The following is a 24,368-nucleotide window of genomic DNA, read 5'->3' as shown; positions in this document are numbered from 1 at the left end:
AGCAAAAAGTCGAGATATATTCCAGACCATGAATTTGAGTTCGAATCAAGAACAAGCCTGAAATCAAATACTAAACAGAATACTGTTGAAGTCTATATAGAATTAAGACATTAATGAAGATGGTCAGCTAGCACCCTCACTTAGCCCATCACACGCCCTAAGTTCTTCTCAAAATCGTTATAAGGAGATAGTTAGGAATTTTGAGAATCCTCTCAAGTTCGTCAAGTATACCCATCATTTAGGGCTAAGACATGAAAACTTGATCCCGCATCAATTAACCTACCTTTATGTGCTCGGGCTACATCAAGCCAAGAGACTCCATTTCCAGGCCATATTACAAGCCATAATCCCATCGAGCCTCAACTCCACAAAATCAAACCTCCAGAGATTTGCTCATCAAAGCCTCTTATTTCCGAGCCCCATATTCCAAATATCCAATCCAGTTTCACCTTGACCCAGACACGGAGTCTTCAGATACTTTCCTACCAAGAACGGGACGAACCTATATCCATCCTTAGGGTCCACTTTCGAGTGCGCTCAAACGACAAGGAATTTTTTTTACAAAATTAGTTATACCTCTTTGGTCTATGATCAGAGGGAGTTATCTCAAATCAATTCTTCGAGTCACCAGAGGAATATACCCTTGTGACCCATGCACTTTAAGGCCCTAACAACATAGCTCAGGCACACACTCAGAACTATGATCTGGTTTGATTTTACTTCACGTGAATACGTAGGCAGTCCTCAAAGACACAACCATCCCCACTTTTAACTTTCAACCTCAATTATCAACCATCTCAACCATAAACTTTCAACCTCAATTTCAACCTTCCAACCACAATTTCCATTTATACCTCTTTACTTGGGGCACTTTTTGTCGCCCAGTCTCCCTTTTTACCAAATTCCAAAGTCATCTTCTCATCCTGGGGCTTCTCTTCTGAGATGCCACCCTTCCTTTATTCCTGCCTTATTTAAGTCAAGCTAGTGCTCGGTCTAAGCGATACCAAGATCTTAGATTGATTCTCTGAGTTATCGTGCCTCAAGAAGAAGTATCGTTACGCGAGACAGTGGAGAAAGACATCCAAGTAGACGGTTGATCAATGGCTTATGCCTTGCCTTTATGCGTTCCCATCATTCTTGCAATTCTTATACCTTTGGAAGCGATACACGTTGTCACCCATATTTGGCTAGGGTTGTGCATACTTAGGCAAAGTCCGCCGATTCATCCCGTGTCGCGTCGTCGGTCCTATTTCAGTATTACATCAGTTTGTTGTCTGCGTCTGTATGAGTCTACGTCGTGTCAAGTCATGTGACTAGAGCCCATTGAATATGCATAACGCATTACAAGCAACAAATTTCAAGTTTTAAAATTTTATAAAGAAAAAAGCTTTCAAAATTTGTGTGTTTCCTCATGTGCTATCTGCTATTTGCTTGTTAGATTGCATTCTTGTGTGGCTACTAACCATTCAGGTGAGTATAAGAAGCATAGTTCGCTCCAACTGGGGGCTTCGCCCAAGTCTTCATTCTCCCTAGCGGCAGTCAAGATATTCCCTAGCAGTATTCGCAAGTGGTGCTCAAGGTTTCTTCCATAACGATCAAGATGTTTCTAATCGTCGATGTGTTCCTCAGCGAGATTTTGTTGCCGCTTACAGCCCACATATTTTTCGGAAAGCACGATTCGCTTGAGACCGACGCAAGAAGATTCAACCTCAAGTTTTTGCCAGAGTTTGCTTGAGACTGACGTAAGCAGATTCCCCATCAGTTTCTACCGACGTCCTGGTACCCTCAATATTATTGTTTCCTCACAGAGTTCAGCAAAGGTGTCATTCTCCAGAAGTTCCCAAACCAGAGCATCCTTACTTAGGTTTTTAAACCCAAAGTTGGGATTCTTACCCCTAGTTTCTTAGATCCCAAAATAGCTTACCTTAGGTTCGTAAACCTAAAAGCTCTCATACCAAATGTCCTTAGGTTAATAAACCCATAAATCCTTTTGAAGTTCCCACACCATAGAAAGCTTGTATGCATATGTCCGAAACCAAAATTAATATTCCAATAGCTCCTAAACTAACCCTTAGGATCCCATGTTCTTTTAGGTTCATAAACAAGTCTCTTATGTTCATACACCCTTAGGATCCCATCTCCTTTTAGGTTCATAAGCCAGTCTTTTAGGCTCATACACCCCAACTTCCCTAGAGTTTATACACTTCTACCCTTAGGATCATAATCCTTTAGGATCACTTTTTCTTAGAGTTCCTACACCCAAATCTTGGTTACCCCTTAGGTTGAACTTATATTTTTCCTCCTTCCCATCGATGTTTTCCTTAAGGGACCCACACCCTAGCACAATCCTTATATATCCTTTAGGTCTTACCCTTAGCTCCTACGCACCTCTGGAAACATCTCAGGAAAGAAGTCTCAGGTATGATTTCTTCTTATGGCTGGCGAGCTTTCTTAAGTAGTCCAATGGACTTTAAAAGACCCTACCCGAAAGTCGACAGACTCTAAAATGTTCCCGACGACAGGTCCTTGGCTCAGACCCCTTGAGTCGCGTCGCGTCGCCATAGTCTTCAGGTTGTAATCTTCGATTGACCTGAGGGCTATACTTTGACTTTCGCCTTGTCCAAGCCTCAGTCAAAGTGGGGGCTCTGTAGATACTTCGTTTCTATACCGCCCGCCAAACACCCAGTGATGATTGGGCCGCATGTTTAGCATAAGTCGCGATTTTATGACATTTTGTAAATCGGTTAATAAAAGATAACTCATACACTTGTGTCTACCCCTTGGTTGTCATCTAGGTGTCATTACGGTCGTTTTGGCAGTAATTAGAGTACATTTGGAGTCCGGGTCAAAAACCGTATTTATTTCCTAAAACCGTCAAAACTCGAGTCAAAAAGCAATGTGCTTGTCTACCTAAAGTTAGGATGTCATAAAATGTTATGAGTATATCTCATTTTGAGTCCCATGTCACTTCTTTGGGCTAAACTTAAAGTTTACATTAGAAAATGTGCATTTTATTTAGCTAAAATGACAACCCGACATTTAGGTCCGTTTTACAAGTTGATAGCGACTTTTTTGGATCTGACCTATTTTACAGAAAGTTCTAAATCTTTCTCTTAGGTTTCCAAGACCACCGAAATCACCTTAATCCGAGTCTTGTAGAGAAAGTTATGCGTAAAATACGACAGGCTGTCAAACGCATTTTCTTGCGCAGAAGAATACTACCCGAGAAAGGATGCAGCAACTGGGGAACGCAGCTCTTGCTGTGCCTTTTCTCAAGGCTTTTTTTTGTCCAAGTTTCCGTGTTTCAACCTAAGTCGGTTGTTTCCGGATCTTTCCTTCCATATCACTTTACATAATTCCTCCGTGTGATTAGTATAAATAGAGGCCTTCGCCTCACATATTTTTCACGCGAGTGTCCGCCCTTCTCTTCTCCCTTTGCATTCTAAGACCGCGCTCTTACTTTTTGACGCCTACGTGCATGATCAATCGACCACGTAAGCTCAGACCATTCTGAGTACCAGTCACGTTTGCATGACCGACCAATTTGACCACTACACAATCAGTTAAATCAATTTGTTCTAAATCCTTTTTCAAGGGCACTTTCATATTTGCATAGATCTAGTCGAGTTACCACTAAAAAACCAATTTAGTTAATCTCGCGACCCCAACATGTAAGTACAAGGGTGTAAAATCCCAATTTTTTTTATTTTATTTCTGTATTATAATTAACGTAAGATTTTATATCATAAATATGCTCAAACTGTTTTAAAAAGTCAAGTTTCAAACCGTTTTAATATAAACACCAGCGATATGACGTCGAGAAGAAATGCACCAACTGATGCGCCTTTTGGAATAGTCGCAGCATCTGCTGCGCCTCTGGCTGCTTATCCGTTGCTGCTCTTCTTCTTCTTCGTGCCACCGTTTGTTTTCATCTTTCGTTTCTTCTTCTTTGCTTCTTCAAACTTTTGCTGTTTTCAGTTTCTATTTATTTCATAAAATCCTTTTCAATAATTTTCGAATTAAATCCCTTATAATTCAATATTTTCGGATTTTCATCATCTTATTCAAACCCGGATTTAAGACACTCGATTCATTCATTTCAGGTCCCTGAGATTCTTCTTTTGTATATATTTCTCTTTTTTCTTCAGACTTCGTTCTTTTTGCTTTCAACCGTCTTTAATTCAAGTCCTTTATATAAATCGATTCTGACATCGTAAATAACCATAATTTATAAACCTTCGTTTTAATTTGTTTTTCTCTCACTTTACGACAATCTTAGATGCATATAATCTGATTGAAACACTTCTACTTGAGTCATATGCTAATAATCGACGTAAATCAACCAACGAACAATAACTAACCCGCGGGTCTGACTTTCACAGTCAGAACCCAACTCAGGAACAGTTGCAACAAGTGATGTGCCTCTTCCAAAGGACGCAGTTGTTGCTGCGCCTGTTCTGGGATGGCTTCTGCCTTTAAGCACGTTTCGTTTTGACATAGCTTTTCTAATTAGGATTTTAATCAACTATTATTCTTATTATCACCAGAATTCGACATATTTTCTATAATTCGACTATTTTCCATATAATTCGTATTTTATATATTTTTTATTTCTTTATTTTTATTTTCCTAATTTATTTTATCTCCTATTTATTTTAATTTTCTTATTTCTTCTATTTTCTTTTATCTCTTTTATTTTCTTTTCTTTTCAAATTATTTTGAGCATGTTTATGATGTAAATTCAAGTTTATCAATTGTAACTTATTTATTTATTTGTTTGTTCTTTACTTATTATCCTCTATGATTTATTTACTTGGCATTCACATGTAATTAATCTTGTAACACCCCGTATTTTATAATAATATTTTATTATAAAAGTATTTTATTAAAGTAATTATTTCGAAATGTATGGATGTATTCTGGAAATATTTATATTTATAGCTTCCATTCTATATTTTATTATTTCTCATTTTAATCTACTTTTGATTGGGTTGAAATGTCCGTGCACGATTTTATTATTTTAATTTAGTAACTACTTTTCTATTATAAGGTATCCTTGCGTTTTAATATGGTCCAATCCGATTTGTGATCAGATAATCCATTGTATGAGCTAATGGACCTAAAGCCCATTAGTTAATCCCCTTATAAATATAAAACCTAACCTAGCATGCAAGCTGCTCTGCATTGTTTTCTCACGTAAAGTCACATGACTTGACTTCCTCTATTTCTCTCTTTTGTTCTTCTTTTCTCCCTTTGACTCCATTGTTGAATATCTTTCCTTCTTCCAAACTCATACACAAATTATATTTTCACAATCCTTGCTCTTATCTTTACAACATATTTATCTCCAAATATTTTTATGGGGATTATTTGTATGGATCTTTAGACCAACGTTTTCGGTCTCTTATTTTAATGGGTAAAGAAGAAGAAAAGCCTTTCATGGCGTTTTCAAGGGTTTCGATTTGTGCCTTTCTTTAAAGTCGATTTTTGAGCATGTTGACACGTGTTGGAGACAAGGCTTTGTTGGTCGTTTTCTTTATGGAGGTTTAATTGCTAATAAGGTAACTAGGTGTTTTCCTTTAATTGTGTTTATGCCAGTTGATGTAATTTACATGATTTAATAATTGATTTGTGAAATTGGTACGTGTTTGATTGTTTATTATCATGTTTAGTTGTGTTTGTGTGTTTACGTATGCGTTCTAGTGTTTAAATTGCATAACATATCTTGCCTATGCTCCGTTTGGGTGTTTGGGCGTGCGGCTAGGGTTCCCAATGGAAACCCTAGTGGCGGTTTGGTGGTGGCTTATGAGAAGGCCTTGAATTATAGCTAAACTAGTATAAGCTTGAGATTATGGCTCAATGTTATATCTAGGTTGGTACAACTCTGAGGTTGTGATAAAGTTATTGTAGGTAAAGCTGTATAACTTTGAGATTATAGCTCAATGTTATAGATGGGCTATTATAACTTAAGTCACATGTCGATATTATAGCTAATGCTAATGTAACATTGGGCTAATGAAGTCAATGTAATAGCGGAGCTAATATAAGGTTGAGTTATGAGGTAAGGGTATTGTTAAAGTTATAGCTGGAGTACTATAACATTGAATGGTTAATGTTAAAAGTTATAGCTGGAGTACTATAACATTGAATAGTTGATACTTGTTTCACATGTTATGTGGTGTTCAGTTTCATTATATAACGCTATGTTTGCATATATTGTTTATTACTCTTGTTCATATAATTGTAGAATGGTCAGCTATATTATCCTATGATTTGATAGTGATGTTATTCACATGTATATATGGTCAGTTATACTGTGCATTGTTTATAGGCTAGTTGTATAGATGACGTGAGGTATCAGTTACATACCGATCGAAATGAGCAAACGCTACCCCTTGTGGGATTTGTCGTAGGTCTATGTTCGGGATTGGCTAGAGGCAGTTGTTATACGCTCTGGTCCCCGTGTGTCGTTCGGTGTATAGTTATTGCACCGAGAGTGGCCAGGTCTTAAGCATATAGGCAGTTGATATATGCTATACATAGTACCGTGGATGCAGTTGTTATACGATCCATACTGATGGAGGCAGTTGTTATACGCTCCGTCCGTTCAGAGGCAGTTGTTATACGCTCGGACACTTAGAGGCAGTTGTTATACGCTCTAACGGCGTTCGTTCTATACACTATGCTTGAGTAAGTGGAGGTAGTTGTTATACGCCTCCGTGGTTGGTTATTTGGTTCTTCCAATGTGGATTTTATATGGTTAGTAATGTTGTTATGTTGTGTTTATATCTTCATATGTCATTGATTTATGATAAGTTCGTGTCGATTATTCATGAGTATAGATGATCTCGCATGTTTACTGGTTTTGCATTTCAATTGTTAATGATTGTTAGTTATATTCAATTGTTGTAAACATGACTGGGAGAGCATCTAGTTACTCCCGACTGATTGTCGACCCCCATTCTTAGGTTGTTCAGATTGTTGCTGACTGGTTGATGCTTGCTTGGGGAATGTGCGAAGCGAGCTTAATAATAAATTAGGAGTTTTCTTTTATGTTTTGAGAACCGTTAATAATGTATGAGTTTGGTTTTGGATTAGTAGCGAACCGGATTGGTCAGGTGTTTCCACCACCTTGACCCTTTTATCATTGTTATACTCTGATAATTCATTTTATATACGTTTTTCCTTTGTTTTATAATCCGGGTTGTTACAGTTGGTATCAGAGCGAACACGCTCCCATATCTCGCTTAGTTAATGACTAAAATAAATTGACCTAGTAAATGAGTGAGAGTAAATGGGGTAGGAACAATTAGGGACTTGTTTGTTTATGCTTTAATATTTTTGCATCGTTATTAATTGTATTACAGGTGTTGTTCATATACTTGCCTGTTTGTGTCTTAATACTTCATATTGTTATTAATGGTATTAATTATTTTGTTCATGTATTTGTTTGTTTAGGTCACAATGTTTGTCGCTATTAATTGTATTGAATGTATAGTTTATGTATTGTGTTGTTTATGACTTGATGTTTTGTTTCGTCAATAATTATATGAAATGTGTTTTTCATGTATGACTTTTTTTAGCCTGCTTTGTTGATTTTAAAGACGATCAATTTTGAAAATGTTCTTTGCATTTTACGTGTCAAGCATTTTGGTTATATGTCGGTCAAAAATTTTAGTCCTTGGTAACCCGAGCTTTACTCTTATCGTACTTTCATCCTTTTGGATCATTTGGTGGTGTTGTTCTTGCTTGAGGTGATTCAAGGTTGATTCCCTTGTGGTTTCTTGAGGCAACAAGTTATGATTGATGATAGTTATTGGGATGATCAAGTATGAAAGAAAAGAGCGTTTATTATTATGAGTTTGGTAACGAGGAAGCTTACTTTGGGATTAGAGGTTGTTGAGATGAATTTTACTTTGGGAATTGAAGTTGTTATGCCAATGTTTCCTTTGGGATTATAGGCTTATGTTCTTTTGTATATTTGAAGAAATCCTTATTGATGATAGTGGATACCGATATGTGGCATTAGATGTATGATTGTGGTTTCATAGTTTCATAGGAAGTGAGCGTCATAATGAGCAGATTAATCTTATGGTATTGTTTGGGAATGTTGAGCCTCATGATTTTAACTTGAGAATTGTTGGATTTTGTCTTGTGTTAAGCGAAAAGTTATGCGAGTTGTTTATGGATCGAGGATAAAATCATGGGAACAAATTGAATGTTATCGTAGAGTTAGGATTGAAGAAGTTGGGAATTTTGGTGATTATGCTCGACTTTAATTGGAATACCATATTTGAGGAGTAAGAATCGTTAATGACTATTAGTGAGTTATGAAATAATATGTGTTTTATGTGTTGAGGAGTAATTTATTGATATACGCTTTTAAGGATTGGTTGAATGGGATAATCTGTAATTTATGTACTAGTGAGATGTTAATGTTAAAGTGTTCTAGAGTTGACATAGTGAACGACCATGTTGACGATGATTCTAATGAATTGTGGTGTTCATCTGTTGAGGGTACGGAGATTGCTATGGATTGATTCATTAAGTGTGATTAGATTGAGTTCTTGAGAGTGGAAGGGCTTTAAAGTTGATGGTCGTGAGAGTTTATGATCTTGAAAGTTGATAATCTGAGGAACATAGTGTTTGTAAAGGAGCAAGTATATAGAGACGAATATACCCTGAGGTATTATGGAGTTATGATGAGAGGTTGTTATGAGACGTTGTTACCTTGAGTGATGATTGTACGAGAATTGTAAGACTTTGGTTATCTGATTTGTTTATTTTATCTTAAGTGTCGTCTTTGCGTAGATAAACTAGTTTTTGGAGTCGTCTATCCTTGTCATCCTTGCACGTGTTAACCATACCTCTTCTATTTGAGCCTTCAGATCAAAGGTCTCTTTTATCTTTGTCCTCTGTCTGTTTCATCTATCGTTGCTCTCTATTTGTTCTTTATTTCAACTCTAGTTCCTTCTTCTTTGAACTTTTGAAGTTACCCTTTTTTATGGATTTCTCATTGAGCTTATACTTCCTAAAACTATATGTTCTTTTTCTCTGTGGCATTGCACGAAAGTGTTTTGTTTTGGTTTGCAAGTTGTTTGTTCTTTCATGGTAACTTGAAAATGCTTGAAATCTCTTTTGAGCTACGTGTGATCATCTCCTAGTGGAAGCTTGGATTCTTTGGCGAGCGATGTTAGACGCTTCGAGTTTGATGTTTGGTTATTTGAGGTTGAAAACATAGTAACATAGTTGGATGCGAGTATGAATCGGGATAACATATAGAGTTTTGGAGAAGGAGTTTTATTAAAGGTCTTACTGAGCTAAAACGGTTTGAGGATGTTATTACTTTGAGGGTACATAGATGTTTGTTTGTTGTATCTGAGGTAAAAGATATTTCATTTAAGAATGTGACAGATTAATTGAAGGACATAGATTCATACAGTCTTGTGGCGGACTTGTGATGTTGAGATGATATTTGTGGATACTGTTCTGTAACTACGAATTGAGGTTATAAGTTTTGTGATTATATGAGAACATGTGATGAGAGTTGTAAGATGCTATTATTATGCTTTGATGGAAATGCGTTATCGATGGCAAGTGGTTTGTGGTACAATAGGTATTTGCTTAACTAAAGGTGTATGGTTCCTTGGGTTCTTAGGAATGTTGTGATCATAAGTTTTCAGAGGAATTAGGATTGGGTCTTGAGAATGCGATGAATGATTTCGTCATGAGATTGAGGTTGCATAGGATTTTGATAGTTTAGTCAAAGTTTGAGGTTTGAGATTGATGACTTTGGATACTAGATATATATCGAGAATTATCGAGGTTTTATATTAAAGTCTTTTGAGCTTAAGAGTTGTGAATGGAAGTAAGAACAACTCGTGTTGAGGATATTAGAGTAAGAGTTATTGTAATGGAACTCGTGAGTGAAGGAGTTTTCTCATTCGAAAGATGTTCTTTGTTTAGAGATTTATCTGGTTGTTTCGGGTTTCGGTCAATGCCAGATCTTGAGGTGAATAGTAAACTAGAATTGGAGTATTTGTTAAAGGTTATGTTGATTTGGAGTAATAGTAATGAGTTCATAGTTTTTGTGAGGGGATATATATTGTTTAATGATGGTTAATGGTAATTGGATGAGTGTTTGAAATATGAGGACTAGATGTTGGCTTAATGATCTTTATGGACTTAGATGGTTTGAGTTTGATGTAACTTTTTGGATTTTAGAGTGTGTGAAGATGATATTAACATTGAGGATTTAGGATCTTTTCTTTGGTTTGAGTTGGATATGGATCAGAGTGCGCAGCGGTTAGGTTTTCGAGATGACTTTTGTTGATGATCACTTCTAATTCTTACCTTCTTTTGATCTTATCTTTGAATTTCAAGTTTCGAGGACGAAACTTCTTTTTAGGGGGTTGGATTGTAACACCCCGTATTTTATAATAATATTTTATTATAAAATTATTTTATTAAATTAATTATTTCGAAGTGTATGGATGTATTCTGGAAATATTTATATTTCTAGCTTCCGTTCTATATTTTATTATTTCTCATTTTAATCTACTTTAGATTGGGTTGAAATGTCCGTGCACAAATTTATTATTTTAATTTAATAACTACTCTTCTATTATAAGGTCTCGTTGCGTTTTAATATGGTCCAATCCGATTTGTGATCAGATAATCCATTGTATGAGCTAATGGACCTAAAGCCAATTAGTTAATCCCCTTATAAATATAAAACCTAACCTAGCAGGTAAGCTGCTCTCCTTTGTTTTCTCACGTAAAGTGCCGCACGACAGCTTCCTCTATTTCTCTCTTTTGTTCTTCTTTTCTCCCTTTGACTCCATTGTTGAATATATTTCCTTCTTCCAAACTTATACACAAATTATATTTTCACAATCCTTGCTCTTATCTTTAAAACATATTTATCTCTAAATATTTTTATGGGGATTATTTGTATGGACCTTTAGACCTACGTTTTGGGTCTCTTATTTTAATGGGTAAAGAAGAAGAAAAGCCTTTTATGGCGTTTTCAAGTGTTTCGATTTGTGCCTTTCTTTAAAGTCGATTTTTGAGGATGTTGACACGTGTTGGAGACAAGGCTTTGTTGGTCGTTTTCTTTATGGAGGTTTAATTGCTAATAAGGTAACTAGATGTTTTTCTTTAATTGTGTTTATGCCAATTGATGTAATTTACATGATTTAATAATTGATTTGTGAAATTGGTACGTGTTTGATTGTTTATTATCATGTTTAATTGTGTTTGTGTGTTTACTTATGCGTTCTAGTGTTTAGATTGTTGCTGACTGGTTGATGCTTGCTTGGGGAATGTGCGAAGCGAGCTTAATAATAAATTAGGAGTTTGCTTTTATGTTTTGAGAACCTTTAATAATGTATTAGTTTGGTTTTGGATTAGTAGCGAACCGGATTGGTCAGGTGTTTCCTCCACCTTAACCCTTTTATCATTGTTATACACTGATAATTCATTCTATGTACGTTTTTCCTTTGTTTTATAATCCGGGTTGTTACAAATCTAACTTCCAACTTCGACCCAATTGAGTGCTATATTGTTTGGTCACCGACTTAGTCTAATCTCACATGCTAGGATTAATCTACTGGATGTTGGATTGCATGCATACAAATTGACAACATATCGAGTATAAACCACTTCCTTAATCATTAGTAGAGGCCGCTATCGAGGCGGGCGTGATTTGGTGTTCAAATAAACGAGCTTCCTAATACGTTCCCTCACCCCTTACTTAAGATCTCAGTGAACATCCGTGTTCATTGGCATCACGAGAGTCATTCTAGACATAGAATTCTAAGGGTAACAAATTTCTTAGTATTCATGTCACTACTTTGTGTCTTGACATGACGCGAAGTATTCGAACGGTTCTAATTTTCTATCAAAATTGGTGGCGACTCCACTAATGCAGGCTTGTCAAACCTTTCACCGGTTTCAATGCCTTTCAAATCGGTAACGACCCATAACGTGCCTCGGCCTCGTGCCAGAGTTCCGTGGGAGAAGTGCCGCCGCCTCAAAATCAACGCGCGGGTGTGCGCGGCGCGGGTGGCTGTGTCCACAGTAGTGTCCTTTAGGTTGCTGGAAAATTATGTGTGATTGTTATGCTATAGGCGTAACAATGAGGACACTGTGACATTTAGGTTTGGGGGAGGAGTTTAATTATGTTGTGTGCATTTATATATCAAAAATCCATAAAAATAAAAAAAATACAAAAACAAGTTTTTATCTATTTTAGGTCGACTCTTGGTGAATTTAATAACAATGATGTTAAATTGCATTGTTTTTGCATTTGAGTCCCAAATAGTTGTTCATGTACATTGTTTTGACCCGTTAGCCATGAAAACAAAGCTCATAATTCAAGTCTTGACTATATTGACATGCCTTATGCTAATTAGATTTGACACAATTATGTTGGTAAACTACTTAAATTTTGAGGTTTATAGAGCTTCCTAGGCCAGGAACATCAATAAACTGGTCTCATTGTCAATTAGGCTTGAGTGTGGTTTCTCCTTGTGGAATGTGTAATATCAAACTGCATAAGTGTGACATTGATTTAATTTCTTGATACTTTTATTGCTTTCATTTGACTAAGTACATGTGGAGAGGCGGTTCTTACCGTTCAAATAAGCCTTACATTACTTTTTGTTTAGCCCGTTTGAATCCTTGTAACCAACTTTAAATTACATCTAATAGCTACAATCCTAGAATTGCGTACCTTTTCGGGACAGTCGCAGTTGCTTGTTTATCATGTCTATTTCACTACTATGGTTGAGATTTGGACTATTATTTTCAATTGTGGGTGTAGTAGAATTATTTAGCAATTGTGTTGTATCCTTGTGTTGGAAAAAGAAAAAAAATATGGAGTAAAAAAAAGAAAAAAAAAAGAAAAAAGAAAGAAAAAAGAAAGGAAAAGAAATAAAATCAAAAAAGAATTGAAAAGAAAGAGAAAAAGAAAATTGTTTGCTTGATTTGGTTTTGTCAAGGATCAATAGGATGGTCGTTAGAGTCTAATGCATAGTTGGAGAATACTTCATTCATTCTCTTGTGTTGTAAAGTTGAAATTATTTCTCTAAGTTGGGTGTATTTATTATAAAAGATTTGGTTTTTGTTTTGGTTTAGCGCTGCGACTACCGTCTTAGCTCCACATATCCATAACGTGCTTTGGCACAAACCATTTCTATCCCTTTAACCCATTTGCCACCCTTATTATCCTTGATACATGTACTTTTGTCTACATAGTGATTGCATATTAGTTGGGGAAATCTCTATCACATTAGATTCCATGCATGTTTTATAAGTTGAGTGAGTGCTTCTACTTCTTTCTATCTTTACATATAACTCACCCTTACATACTTATGAGTGCATGAGTGAATCCGCAAGAATCGACTAACTTGTCTTGCAAGATCGAAAGGTATTTGGCATTTGTCGATAGTATGGTGACTTGAGACTTGAGCTACGTTTTGTATTTCCCGTACCTTTGAATTTGTTTCATTGGTACACCTTGGTCATTGCTTTGTTACAGATATGGATAGCTTAGGATTTGTATATGCATCAACATTAGCTCTGAGTTGTTTATTCTTCATTTGTATGATTGTCTTTTGTAATTGTGTGATGCTTTGCTTGAGGACAAGCAAAGAGATGGTTTGGGGGAGTTTGATGAGTCATAATTATATACACATTTATGCCTCCCCTTAATTGCTTTTGATACGGTTTTCGTGCTAGTTTATATCATTTACATGTCGTTTATGTTAGAACGATGATAAATCCGCTATTTGATGTTTAATGCAGGAATGGTGCATTTGAGGAGCAAAGGAATGAAATGGGCCTTGTGGAATAGGCATGAAGGAATACACGAAGCATGTCACGGGAATCGATAAGAATGAAGGAAGAGAAGTTAAGAAGAAAACACGAAGAAAAGAGCAGAAACAAGTGATGCCTCGATCAACTATGGCCGGGCTCGATCGAGGAACTTGGTGACTCGATCGAGTACATTGGGGCTCGATCGAGGAACCACTTTACTCTATAATTTCCGCAATTTTCCTTAAGTCAGTTATGCTTTATTATAAATACCCAAAACCGTACCCTAGTTTATTTACGGTTTATTTTACCTAGTTTCGTAGAACTTCTCTAAAACCCTTTTAGAATACTTTTATTTTAGTTTTATCTATTATTCGCATCAGATCTATTGTTCTTCATTACGGTATTGTTCTAATCTTTCCTCAATTATTAATTCAATTACATGTTCATATTTTATGCTTTTAATCATGTTATTCATTAATCTTATTGTTGTTATTCCCTTTATCATGAGTAGCTAAATCTATTATCTAGGGTGAAAGGGGATCTAGGTTGTTAGAAAAGGGGTTACTTATGAATTGATTGTTAAATTGCTTTTGATTGTTGTTTAATTATCGTCTTAAATCTAGTTGATTAATTACTGATCAGAATTGATAAATTAGTCTTTCATAAACTAGGATTATCACCGACAGAGTTAAGACTAGTATAGGCCACGATAATTGAATTAGACCGACTTAATAATAGCGATTGCGTGTTAAGTTAGATCTAAAAAGACATATTAGAATCGACCGATCATATGACTTTCAATAATATAAATTGCTCAATCAATGAATTAGATCTTACCCTTTGATGACTACCTAGTGAACCCGATCCCTAGACTCTTTTATATTATTGGTATTCATCCTTTATTCACTTTGCAATTAGCTGTTAGAAATCAAACCAAACAAACCCCAAAAAAATTGGTTACTTTAAGACAGACTTAAATATATTTTTTTTTTGGTAAAATGTGAAATTGTATTAATAATTAGGCAAATTACATCAAACGTTCACCATACACCAGAACAAGCTCATACAAACTAGCACATTTTAATGGACTAAGATATGACTCTTGATCCAATCATGCTCTCTATGTCTACCCATAAATTGCACAAAACCCCTCGCTCTTAAAGCTGTAAGGCTTTGAAGTTTCTTAAGCACACATTCAGGTCGACTCACTCTATGCTCTACTCGACTGATATTCCTACTGTCCCAGATCAGGTAAATCAAACCAGCAATAACAACCATTAACACTTGCTTCTTCAACAGTGATCTGCACCTCCACTGAATTAGCCACTCTACCACATTAGGTTGCCAAGGAGCAGGGAGCCACAACTGTACCAGAATTAGGAATCTCCTACTAAACCCACAATCAAAAAACAGATGAGCTCTAGACTCATCAGCAGTCCCATAAACAGAGCATAAGCCATCAGTCATCATACCAAACCTGCCCATTCTATCCTTTGTTAGCAGTCTATGATTGATGAACAACCAATTAATAAAGGTGACTTTAGGGAGAGCCACCCTATTCCACACATAAGAGAACCACTGAACCTTCTGGGGCTGACCCAGCAGCCACTGATAACCATCCCGTGCAATATAGCAAGGCCAAATGCCAGCAGTGAACCCAGGTGAAAGCTTGCTCTTCACTTTACAAAGTTGACGCCAAGACCAGCTAGAATAACAAGGAGCTTGATACTCCCACCATGCTTGATGCTTTATGTAAATGTGATTCACCCATTTAACCCACAGAGAATCCTTCTTCTGAGCCACCCACCAGACATATTTACCAAGCATTGCAATGTTCCAAAGTCCAGCATTAAGGATACCCAGACCACCATACTTATGAGGCAAACAACATTGTTCCCAAGCTATAAGAGGAACTTTTGCAAAATTCTCAGCATGAGACCACAAGTAATTCCTACAAATAGCCTCAACTCTAGCAATCACTCCTTTAGGCAGAAGGAAAATCCTAGCCCAGTAAGAATGCATTTGAGTAAGAACATCCTTCACCAGGACCAACCTTCCTGCATAGATGAGCTTCTTAGTGCCCCATCCCCAAATTTTTTTAACAATTTTATCCACCAACACATTGCTATCAGCACTGGAAATTCTTTTGTAAGAAATGGGTATTCCCAAATACCTGAAGGGGAAGGACCCTTGCTGAAATCCAGACATCTGCAAAATTTGAGCCCTCACCATCTGACTCACCCCATTCATATAGAGATCAAACTTACTTTGATTAAAGCAGAGGCCAGAAGCTTCAGAAAAGGATAGGAACCCCCTCGTCAAAACCTTAACAGAATTTAAGTCCCCTTTACAAAAGAGAAGCAAGTCATCTGCAAAGCACATATGACAAAGCTTGAGCCTCTTACAAAGAGGATGAAAGTGAAACTCATTTGAAGCAGTGACCAGGTCCATAATCCTAGTCAAGTACTCCATACATAAAGTAAACAAAAGGGGAGACATATGATCCCCTTGTTTAATCCCCCTAAGGCCTTTAAAATACCCAAACTGGTTACCATTCAAGGATAAAGAAAAAGAAGTAGAGGTGACACACTGCATTATCCACTGTATCATCTTCTTGGGGAAATTAAGAGCAATCAACATACCTTCAATAAAACTCCATTCAATGGAGTCATAAGCCTTATTCAGGTCAATTTTCATCATCACTCTGGGAGAGCAATTCATTCTATTATAAAGCCTCACCAAGTCTTGGCAAATGAATATGTTATCAACAATTTCCCTACCCTGTATGAAAGCACTTTGGTTCATACTAACAATACTTGGTAGCACAGTAGCCAATCTTGAACATATCACCTTAGAGATACACTTATATATCATATTACAACATGCAATGGGACGGAAATCAAGGACAGATTCAGGAACATTCTTCTTAGAGACAAGAGAAAGACAGTAGCATTAACCTGCTGCAAAATTTTTCCAGTGGTAAAAAATTCCTTAACAGCTGCCACTACATCAGACCCTACCACCTCAAAAGCATCTTTTAAAAATTGAGAGGAGTATCCATCAGGTCCTGGAGCTTTCTCCTTAGGAATGGAGAAGAGAGCTTGCTTTATTTCTCCCTCAGTCACCTCCTTAATGAGATCCCTAGCCTGCTCACCAGTCAGGATAGCACCTCTCTGAACAACCCCCAGAGCAAACCTTTGTGACAGGAGCAGAACTACCAAGCAATAGAGTGTAGTACTCTAAAAAAGCATGTTCAATTGTAGCATTTTCAGAGCACATCTGACCATTCATGTCCTTTATTTACAACACCTTATTCTGAGCTCTCCTAGCTTTTAAGGAGCTATGAAAGTAGTGGGTATTATCATCACCACTCTGAAACCATTGAGCTTTAGCTTTTTGAGCCAAAAACTCAATCCTAGCTTCATCAAGCTCCTTAAAAGAATGAGAAGCAATCCTTTCTTCCAGCTGAAGAAGGGAGTTAGCAGGATCATCATGAAGTTTCCTTTGAATATCCTCCAGAAGCAACTTACTGACCTTAGTAGCATTTTCAATATCACCATAGCTCTCTTTATTCAGCTGTTTCAAAGGATGTTTCAGCCATTTCAGCTTTTTAACCACTTGAAACATCCTACAGCCATACACATCTTGCTGCCAAACCTTCTTCACAATATCCTTAAACTGCTCATGTTTTCCCCACATATTAAAATACTTAAAGCTTGATTTCTGCCTAATCTGAACATTCCAACACTCAATAAGACAAGGACTATGATCATAAAGTCCTTCAGGCAGAAAAGTAATGGTACCATCAGGACCTTTAAGAATCCAAGCATCATTAGCCATAACTCTATCAATCCTACTAAAAACTCTCTCATCTCCTTCTTACTTGTTATTCTAGGTAAAGTAAGCACTAGTGGAGCTCAGATCATACAGCCCACAAGAGTCCACACAATCCTGGAAATCCTTAACCTCAGCCACAGTAACAGGAGCCCCTATCCTTTCATCCATATTTAAAATATTATTAAAGTCCCCCATGACCATCCAAGGCCCATGAATGGTAGAGTGGATGTCTAAAAGAGACTGCCAAAGATTCCTTCTATCAGCATTTTTATTGAACCCATAAATCACATAACAATGCCAGTTAAAAGCATTCTGAACACAAGTAATAGACAGGTGCACGACCTGAGCAGTTTTAACCAGGACTACCACATCAAACATGTTAGTATCCCAAACAACCCAGATTCTACCACCCTCCCTCACATCATTATTATTTAAAAACTGCCAGTGATCCCCAAGACCAGAGTGAACCTTATTAATAGAATTAGACTTAACTCTAGTCTCAAGTAAACCAAAGAATCCTACATTATTCAGATGTAAAAACCTTCTAACATCACCTTGTTTATTCACTTTATTTATGCCACGAACATTCCAAAATCCAAAGCTAACCATGTTCACTGGTTTGAGTAAGTCTCCTTTCCCAGCATCGCTAATGATTCGTCCTCAAAGACAGGCTCAAAACTTCAACAGAAGATGGCCCTCCTTGAGAGAATCCCTCATTCCTTTTTGACAGTCTATTAAAAATTCTAGAAGGTGTCATAGTGTTTAAGACCTGATTACCCCTCATTGGCATGGGAGTTACCAAAGCATTTGGGTCAAGCTGAGGCAACTGTACCATCTCCACCTGAGCTTTCTGTACTGCCGGTTGAACCTGAGGCTGCAGCCCCTGATTCTGCTGTACCACTGGTTTAGGAACACACATAACCCAGACTCATGCCCCATTCCATGACAGCTAGAGCAAATAATTGGCTTCCACTCATAGTGAACAGATTGTGTGATCAACATACCAGTCTCATCAAAAAATTCAATAACCTCAGGCAGCTGCTGACCAATCTGTACTTCCACCATGAATCTAGCAAAGTCAAGGAACTCCCTATCTTTTGTAACAATATCAGAACAAATTGGTTTACCAACTAAACCTGCAATTTTAGTTAAAGCAGCACCCTAGAACTTTAGGTCAAGGTTATAAAACCTAATCCAAATAGTAACTACATCAACCTTAGCCCTAACTACAGGTTCATTGATGCTCCAGGATTTGACAATAAAGGGCTTATTATAAAAAAAAACAGTGATCACCAGCCAATACTGCTTCCTTATCCTCCATCTTCTTAAAACGCACAATACAAAGGCCATTAGGTTTAAACGCTACCTTGTCAATCGAGAGTTTGCCCCACAAACGACGCACAAAACCCCCAATCACACGACTCGGTGGGTTTGCACCCATCACATAACACAGAACAGATGAAGACCAGAAATCAACCTCTTCCTTTACATCATCAACATCAATTTTAAGAGTAGGCGCAGTACCTGTCGTCGCAATCGGAGACTTCGATCGAGATTTCCTGCTAACCTCTTGCCAACCCTCATCATCAGTTGATTTATCTTCAGATATGACATTAAGTTCTTTACTAAGATCATACGCTCGTAATTCCGCAACCTTTGAACATTCACCATCGTGACGATTCAGAACAATCTCTCGAATTTCGCTATTATTTGGCGTAATACTAAGTTTTTGTGATTTATTACCAGATGAATTAATATTTTTTTTACTTTTATTAGTAGAATTTAGGGGGGACGAAGCAAACCTAGATCGAGCCATTGCTAAATTTAGGGAAACTTTAGAGCTTTCTCTCTCTAAAAGTCATTTCTCGTTATAGACTTAAATATTAACAAATTAGAATAATTACCTCGCCTCTTTGTGGATTCGACCCTTCCTACTGCTAGCTATTAGTTAGTAGTAAATTAGGTTTGATTAAGGCCAAACGACTGAAATTAACCTTATCACAAGGCATAATCAATACAACTTAAAGCACATAATAGTAAATAAAAAATTAGCGCATGTGCTACACCAAGACATAAGTAGCACCAATAAAATGTCCAAGCAAAGAAAATAAACAATGAATAAAGTTTCGGCTCATCAAACTCAAAGTCTAATAGGAAATATGTGCAAGTATGTTCATCGCTCTTTGAGTCATCATCTTTGGGGAGGAGATGAGGTGCTTCATCCGTCATAGAAGCTTCATCAAAACTTTGACGGGCTCTTCTCTGAAAATCTCAGCTTCCAAGGCATTCAATTCAGCTTATATATCAACATTTTTATCAAAGCTATAAATTGGCTCAGGATGAGGCTCATCACCATAAATCAACTTCTCTATCTCATCGATCTCCTTGCTCCATGGTTCTGACGCACCAGCAGGGGCGTCGGACTGATTCCTGTCAAAACACAAAGTAAAGAAATCGTGAATAGGCGGATCAATAACATTAATCATATAACATGGAGCTACTGAATCGGGACGCTTTAAAGCGTTATCAAGAACAAATTTAATAGTGTCATCCCCAACCCTTAGTGTCAAACTACCATCCCTAACATCTATGATCGCTCTGATGTGAAGTAGCGGTCGACCAAGAATGATAAGGACTTGTGAATCTTCGGCCATATCCATAACAATGAAATCAACTGGAATGAAATATTTCCCTACTCTAACTTGCACATCTTCTAAGACACCAATAGATCTCTTTAAAGATCTACCAGCCATCTGCAAGGTCATAATAGTATCATAAAGTTGACCCATATTTAACCTTTTACATATAGAATACGGCATGACACTAACACTAGCCCCTAGATCACAAAGAGTTTTATCAATAGCTATACTACCAATATGAAAAGAAATAGAAAAACTCTCTGGATCCTTTAGCTTTGGTGGTGAGTTAGCTTGCAACGGCCGTGTGTAATTGTTAAGTGAATGCCACCTCTCAACTTCATCAAAAGACCATTTCTTGGACAAGATCTCATTCAAAAACTTAGCATATGCCGACACTTGAGTGACCAATTCAGTAAATGACATACTTAATTGAAGATTCTTCACTGCCTTCATGAACCTCCCGAATTATTTTTCAAGCTTAGACTTCTGTAATCGGTGTGGAAAAGGTAGTTAAATTTTAATTGGCTCGGCTTCTTTTGCTTTATTAGTCGTTTTAGATGCACCGTCATTAGTTATAGGGTGTACTCGATCAAGTCCAGTGGTCACTCGATCGAGGATCCTATTTTCTTCCAATGCCATAGCTGAAACACGAGAAAAATCATGCTCTGGAGGTGTCCTTGGTCGAGCACGGGTGATACTCGATTGAGCCTGAGTTTACTCGATCGAGGATCCATGCTTTGCATCGTTTTTTTCGCTTTTCTTATTATCTCGTGTTTGATCCTTGCTTAATTCTTTCTCGTCATCACTTAGCTCAAGATTACCCAATCCCTTAGGATGCGTATAAGGAACCTCATCTTCAACAATGGGCACATCCGGACTTTGATAAGTAGTACCGCTCCTCAATGAAATAACGTTAACTTGTTCATGTGCTTGTTTACCTTGAGGAGAAAGATTGACGGGTTGTTTTGAAGGATTTTGAGCTGTCATTTGAGCAACTTGAGTATCCAACATCTTGTTATGACCTATTAGTTCGGAAATCTGAGCCATTTACTTTTGTTGAATCATCAAACTTTGGTACAATAGAGCCTTCATCTTTGTCATCTCATTACTTAGAGCTTGAGGGGGAGGTTGCATATGTTGAAAACCTCATTGATTTTGCCTAACAAAATTCCCTTGTGGTTGATTACCACGATTTTGAGGAATGATATAAGCATTATGCTATGGGGCTTGAGCAAATACATTCTGACTCCTTTCAGGGAAGAAGTTAGAATAGGGAGTACCTTGCATTAAAGACTGGAAAGCATGGACTTGTTTAATGCTATTCATACACTTGGCCGCAGTGTGGCCATCTATCCCACATCTCTCACAAGACACTTCTTGATTGATCATTGCATGGACCGTTTCTTGCTGATTGCCCAATGACTGAGATGTCTTTAATTCAGCTATTTGAGCCGTTAAGGTGTCCAACTGTGCCGCAATAACATTGTCTGAACCACTTCATCTCTTACTACCTCTGGGGTTACCATACTCAGCAGTGTGAGTAGCTATCTGATCAATCAACTTCCAAGCATTACCATCATTAGTATTATCCTGGAATCTCCCATTGGCAGTGCAATCAAGCAAGGCTCTGTTATCGTTATACAATCCGTTGTAAAACTGGTTGCAAAGGAACCAAATCTGGAAGCCATGATGAGGGACATATCGAACTAGCTTTTTGAAACGAACCAGGCCTCATTAAGGTCTTTGGTAGAACCTTGTTTAAAACTTGTAATCTGGCTTTTAAGGGCATTTTCTTCTGCGGTGGAAAATACTTCTTGTAGAATGCAAGAGCTAGAGTGTTCCAGTCTGTAATGCCATTTTCTTTCATGTCCAGGTCATGCAGCCACTCTGCTGCATCATATTGTAGAGAGAAGGGAAACAGAGTTTGTTTGACTTGGTCCTGAGTCACCCCAGTAGTCAAAGGGACGGAACAGCAGTAGGTGACGAACTTCTACATATGTTTGGCGGGGTCTTCACCACCTCTTCCTCCAATTAAATTCCGCTCCACCAAGTTTATGTAAGATGTCCGAATTTCAAAAGTAGCTTTGTCTGTAGTGGGTAACTTGAATCCTTTAGGGATGTAATCAAGTGTGGGCTCCGAATGAATGGCTAATGTCGGCATCTTTAATGTTGTAGAAATCACGGGTACAAAAACTAGTGTGTCCTCTTCAAAGGACGAATCTTCTACGAAAGTAAACCGCTCGTAGTCAAGTGTACTCAAGTCTTCCACTTGACTTACTTCTCTTTGAAATTTTCGTCTATAGCGAAAAGTCTTCTCTGGCTCGGGATCAAAAGGTACAATCTCTGATCTGTCAGACCTGGGCATACACGAAAACAACAAGAAAAATATCAAACTATCTCAAGGAACTGATGCTCCCTGAGACAAAGAGACAAAAATAAACAAAAACAAACAGAAAAATTGTCGCCTCCCCGGCAACAACGCCAAATTTGATAAGGTTATTTTCAGTCGTTGGCCTATCAAAATAAATTCTATTTTCAACTAACTAGTAGCTAGCAGTAAGAAAGGGTCGAATCCACAGGGAGGCGAGTTAATAAATCTTGTTTGTTTATATTTCAGTTCATCTTAAAGGTAACACTTTTATGGGGTTTTGTTTGTTTGATTTCTTAATTAATTGCAATAAAGCAAAAGACCAATTCAATAATATTAAAGAGTTTAGGGATCAAGTTCACTAGGTAGTTATACGGGGTGTGATTTGATTCATTGATAGAGCTAATTATGTTGTTTACGGTTATATGATCGGTCGATTCAATATTCCCTTTAGATCTAATTTAACATGCAATCGCAATCATTAAATTATCTCTATTCAGTTATCGTAGCCTTTATTGATTCTAACCCGGTTGGTGAAAGTCTCAATTGGTTATACTAGTCAATTAACCCTGGCCAGTAATTAATTTACTAGATGAAGAACAATAACATGAATGAACAACGAATAAGCAATTTTAACTATCAACTCATTAATTAATCTCTCTTCTAATAACCTAGATCCCCATTCACCCTAGACGAATAAATTAGCTACGCATACTAATGGTAATAACAACAATAATAATTATAGAAGACATAATTGAAAGCATGTAAAGATGTATAACAAGCAATTGAATGAACTAGAACTTGAATTAATAATAACTAAAGAAGGATTAGAGAGTACCGTAATTAAAGAGTGTTTAGATCCGGAAACAATAATAATAAAACTAAAGTAAGAGTTTTTTTAAGAGGGTTCTAGAGTAAAATAAGACGTAAAGAAACATAGGGTACGAATTGGGTATTTATAGTAAAACATAACCGACTGAAGGAAATTGCGAAAAATCCCGAGTTACTCGATCGAGCCTGGGTGTACTCGATCGAGTACATAGCTAGTTGATCGAGCTTGCTCGGGATTGATCGAGTATCTCTCTGTTTCAGCTCTTTTCTTCGTGTTGTGTTCTTTATTTCTCTTCCTTTATTCTTCTGGATTCTCGTGCCATGCTCTGTGTATTCCTTCATGCCCACTCCGCGATGCCATTTCATTCCTTTGCTCCTTAACTGCTTCATTCCTCCATTAAACACCAAATAGCGGAAGTATCGACATTCTAACATAAAAGGCATGTAATTTGTAACACCCCGATTATCCGGCCAATATAATTGGAGCGTTACCATCTCGGTTTCCCGAGGTAGTGTTTCAAAACTTCAATCAAAGAACATTTTATTAATATAAATATTTAGTGAATTACATAAACGTAAACAAATGAATAACTAAAATACAACTCGTGATATCTATACTCTTCTAGCCAACTAGATTCGTCTTGTGATATCATCAAGCTCGTCCCGTCTCCCGCATACTATCCAAACAACCTGATCATAACTTGCTCCCTATATGACCAAAGGATATCATATGGATCGACACAGGCCACCCCAAAAGAGATAGGTGACAATGCACAGACACAACAAACGTCAGTTTCAATAAATAAATAAAGTGCGACCCGACTCGAGTGTGTGAACATACAATCATGACTATAATATGAATAACATGATAT

General features: G+C 37.2%; 1 protein-coding gene across 1 annotated transcript; it reads right to left on the bottom strand.

Moving 5' to 3' along the window:
* Positions 1 to 14,901: 14,901 nt before the first annotated feature.
* On the bottom strand, positions 14,902 to 17,661 carry LOC141595429 (uncharacterized). The gene is made up of 3 exons (XM_074415394.1): positions 17,131 to 17,661; positions 16,779 to 17,060; positions 14,902 to 16,671 (listed from the first exon to the last, which is right to left on the bottom strand). Exons 1-3 carry the CDS (start codon positions 17,659 to 17,661, stop codon positions 14,902 to 14,904), a joined length of 2,583 nt encoding a protein of 860 aa, XP_074271495.1.
* Positions 17,662 to 24,368: the final 6,707 nt, after the last annotated feature.

This window comes from Silene latifolia, chromosome 8, assembly GCF_048544455.1.
Source record: "Silene latifolia isolate original U9 population chromosome 8, ASM4854445v1, whole genome shotgun sequence".
Taxonomy (NCBI): domain Eukaryota; kingdom Viridiplantae; phylum Streptophyta; class Magnoliopsida; order Caryophyllales; family Caryophyllaceae; genus Silene; species Silene latifolia.
The sequence above is the reverse complement of the archived record's forward strand: the minus strand, read 5'-3'. Positions and strand labels throughout refer to the sequence as shown.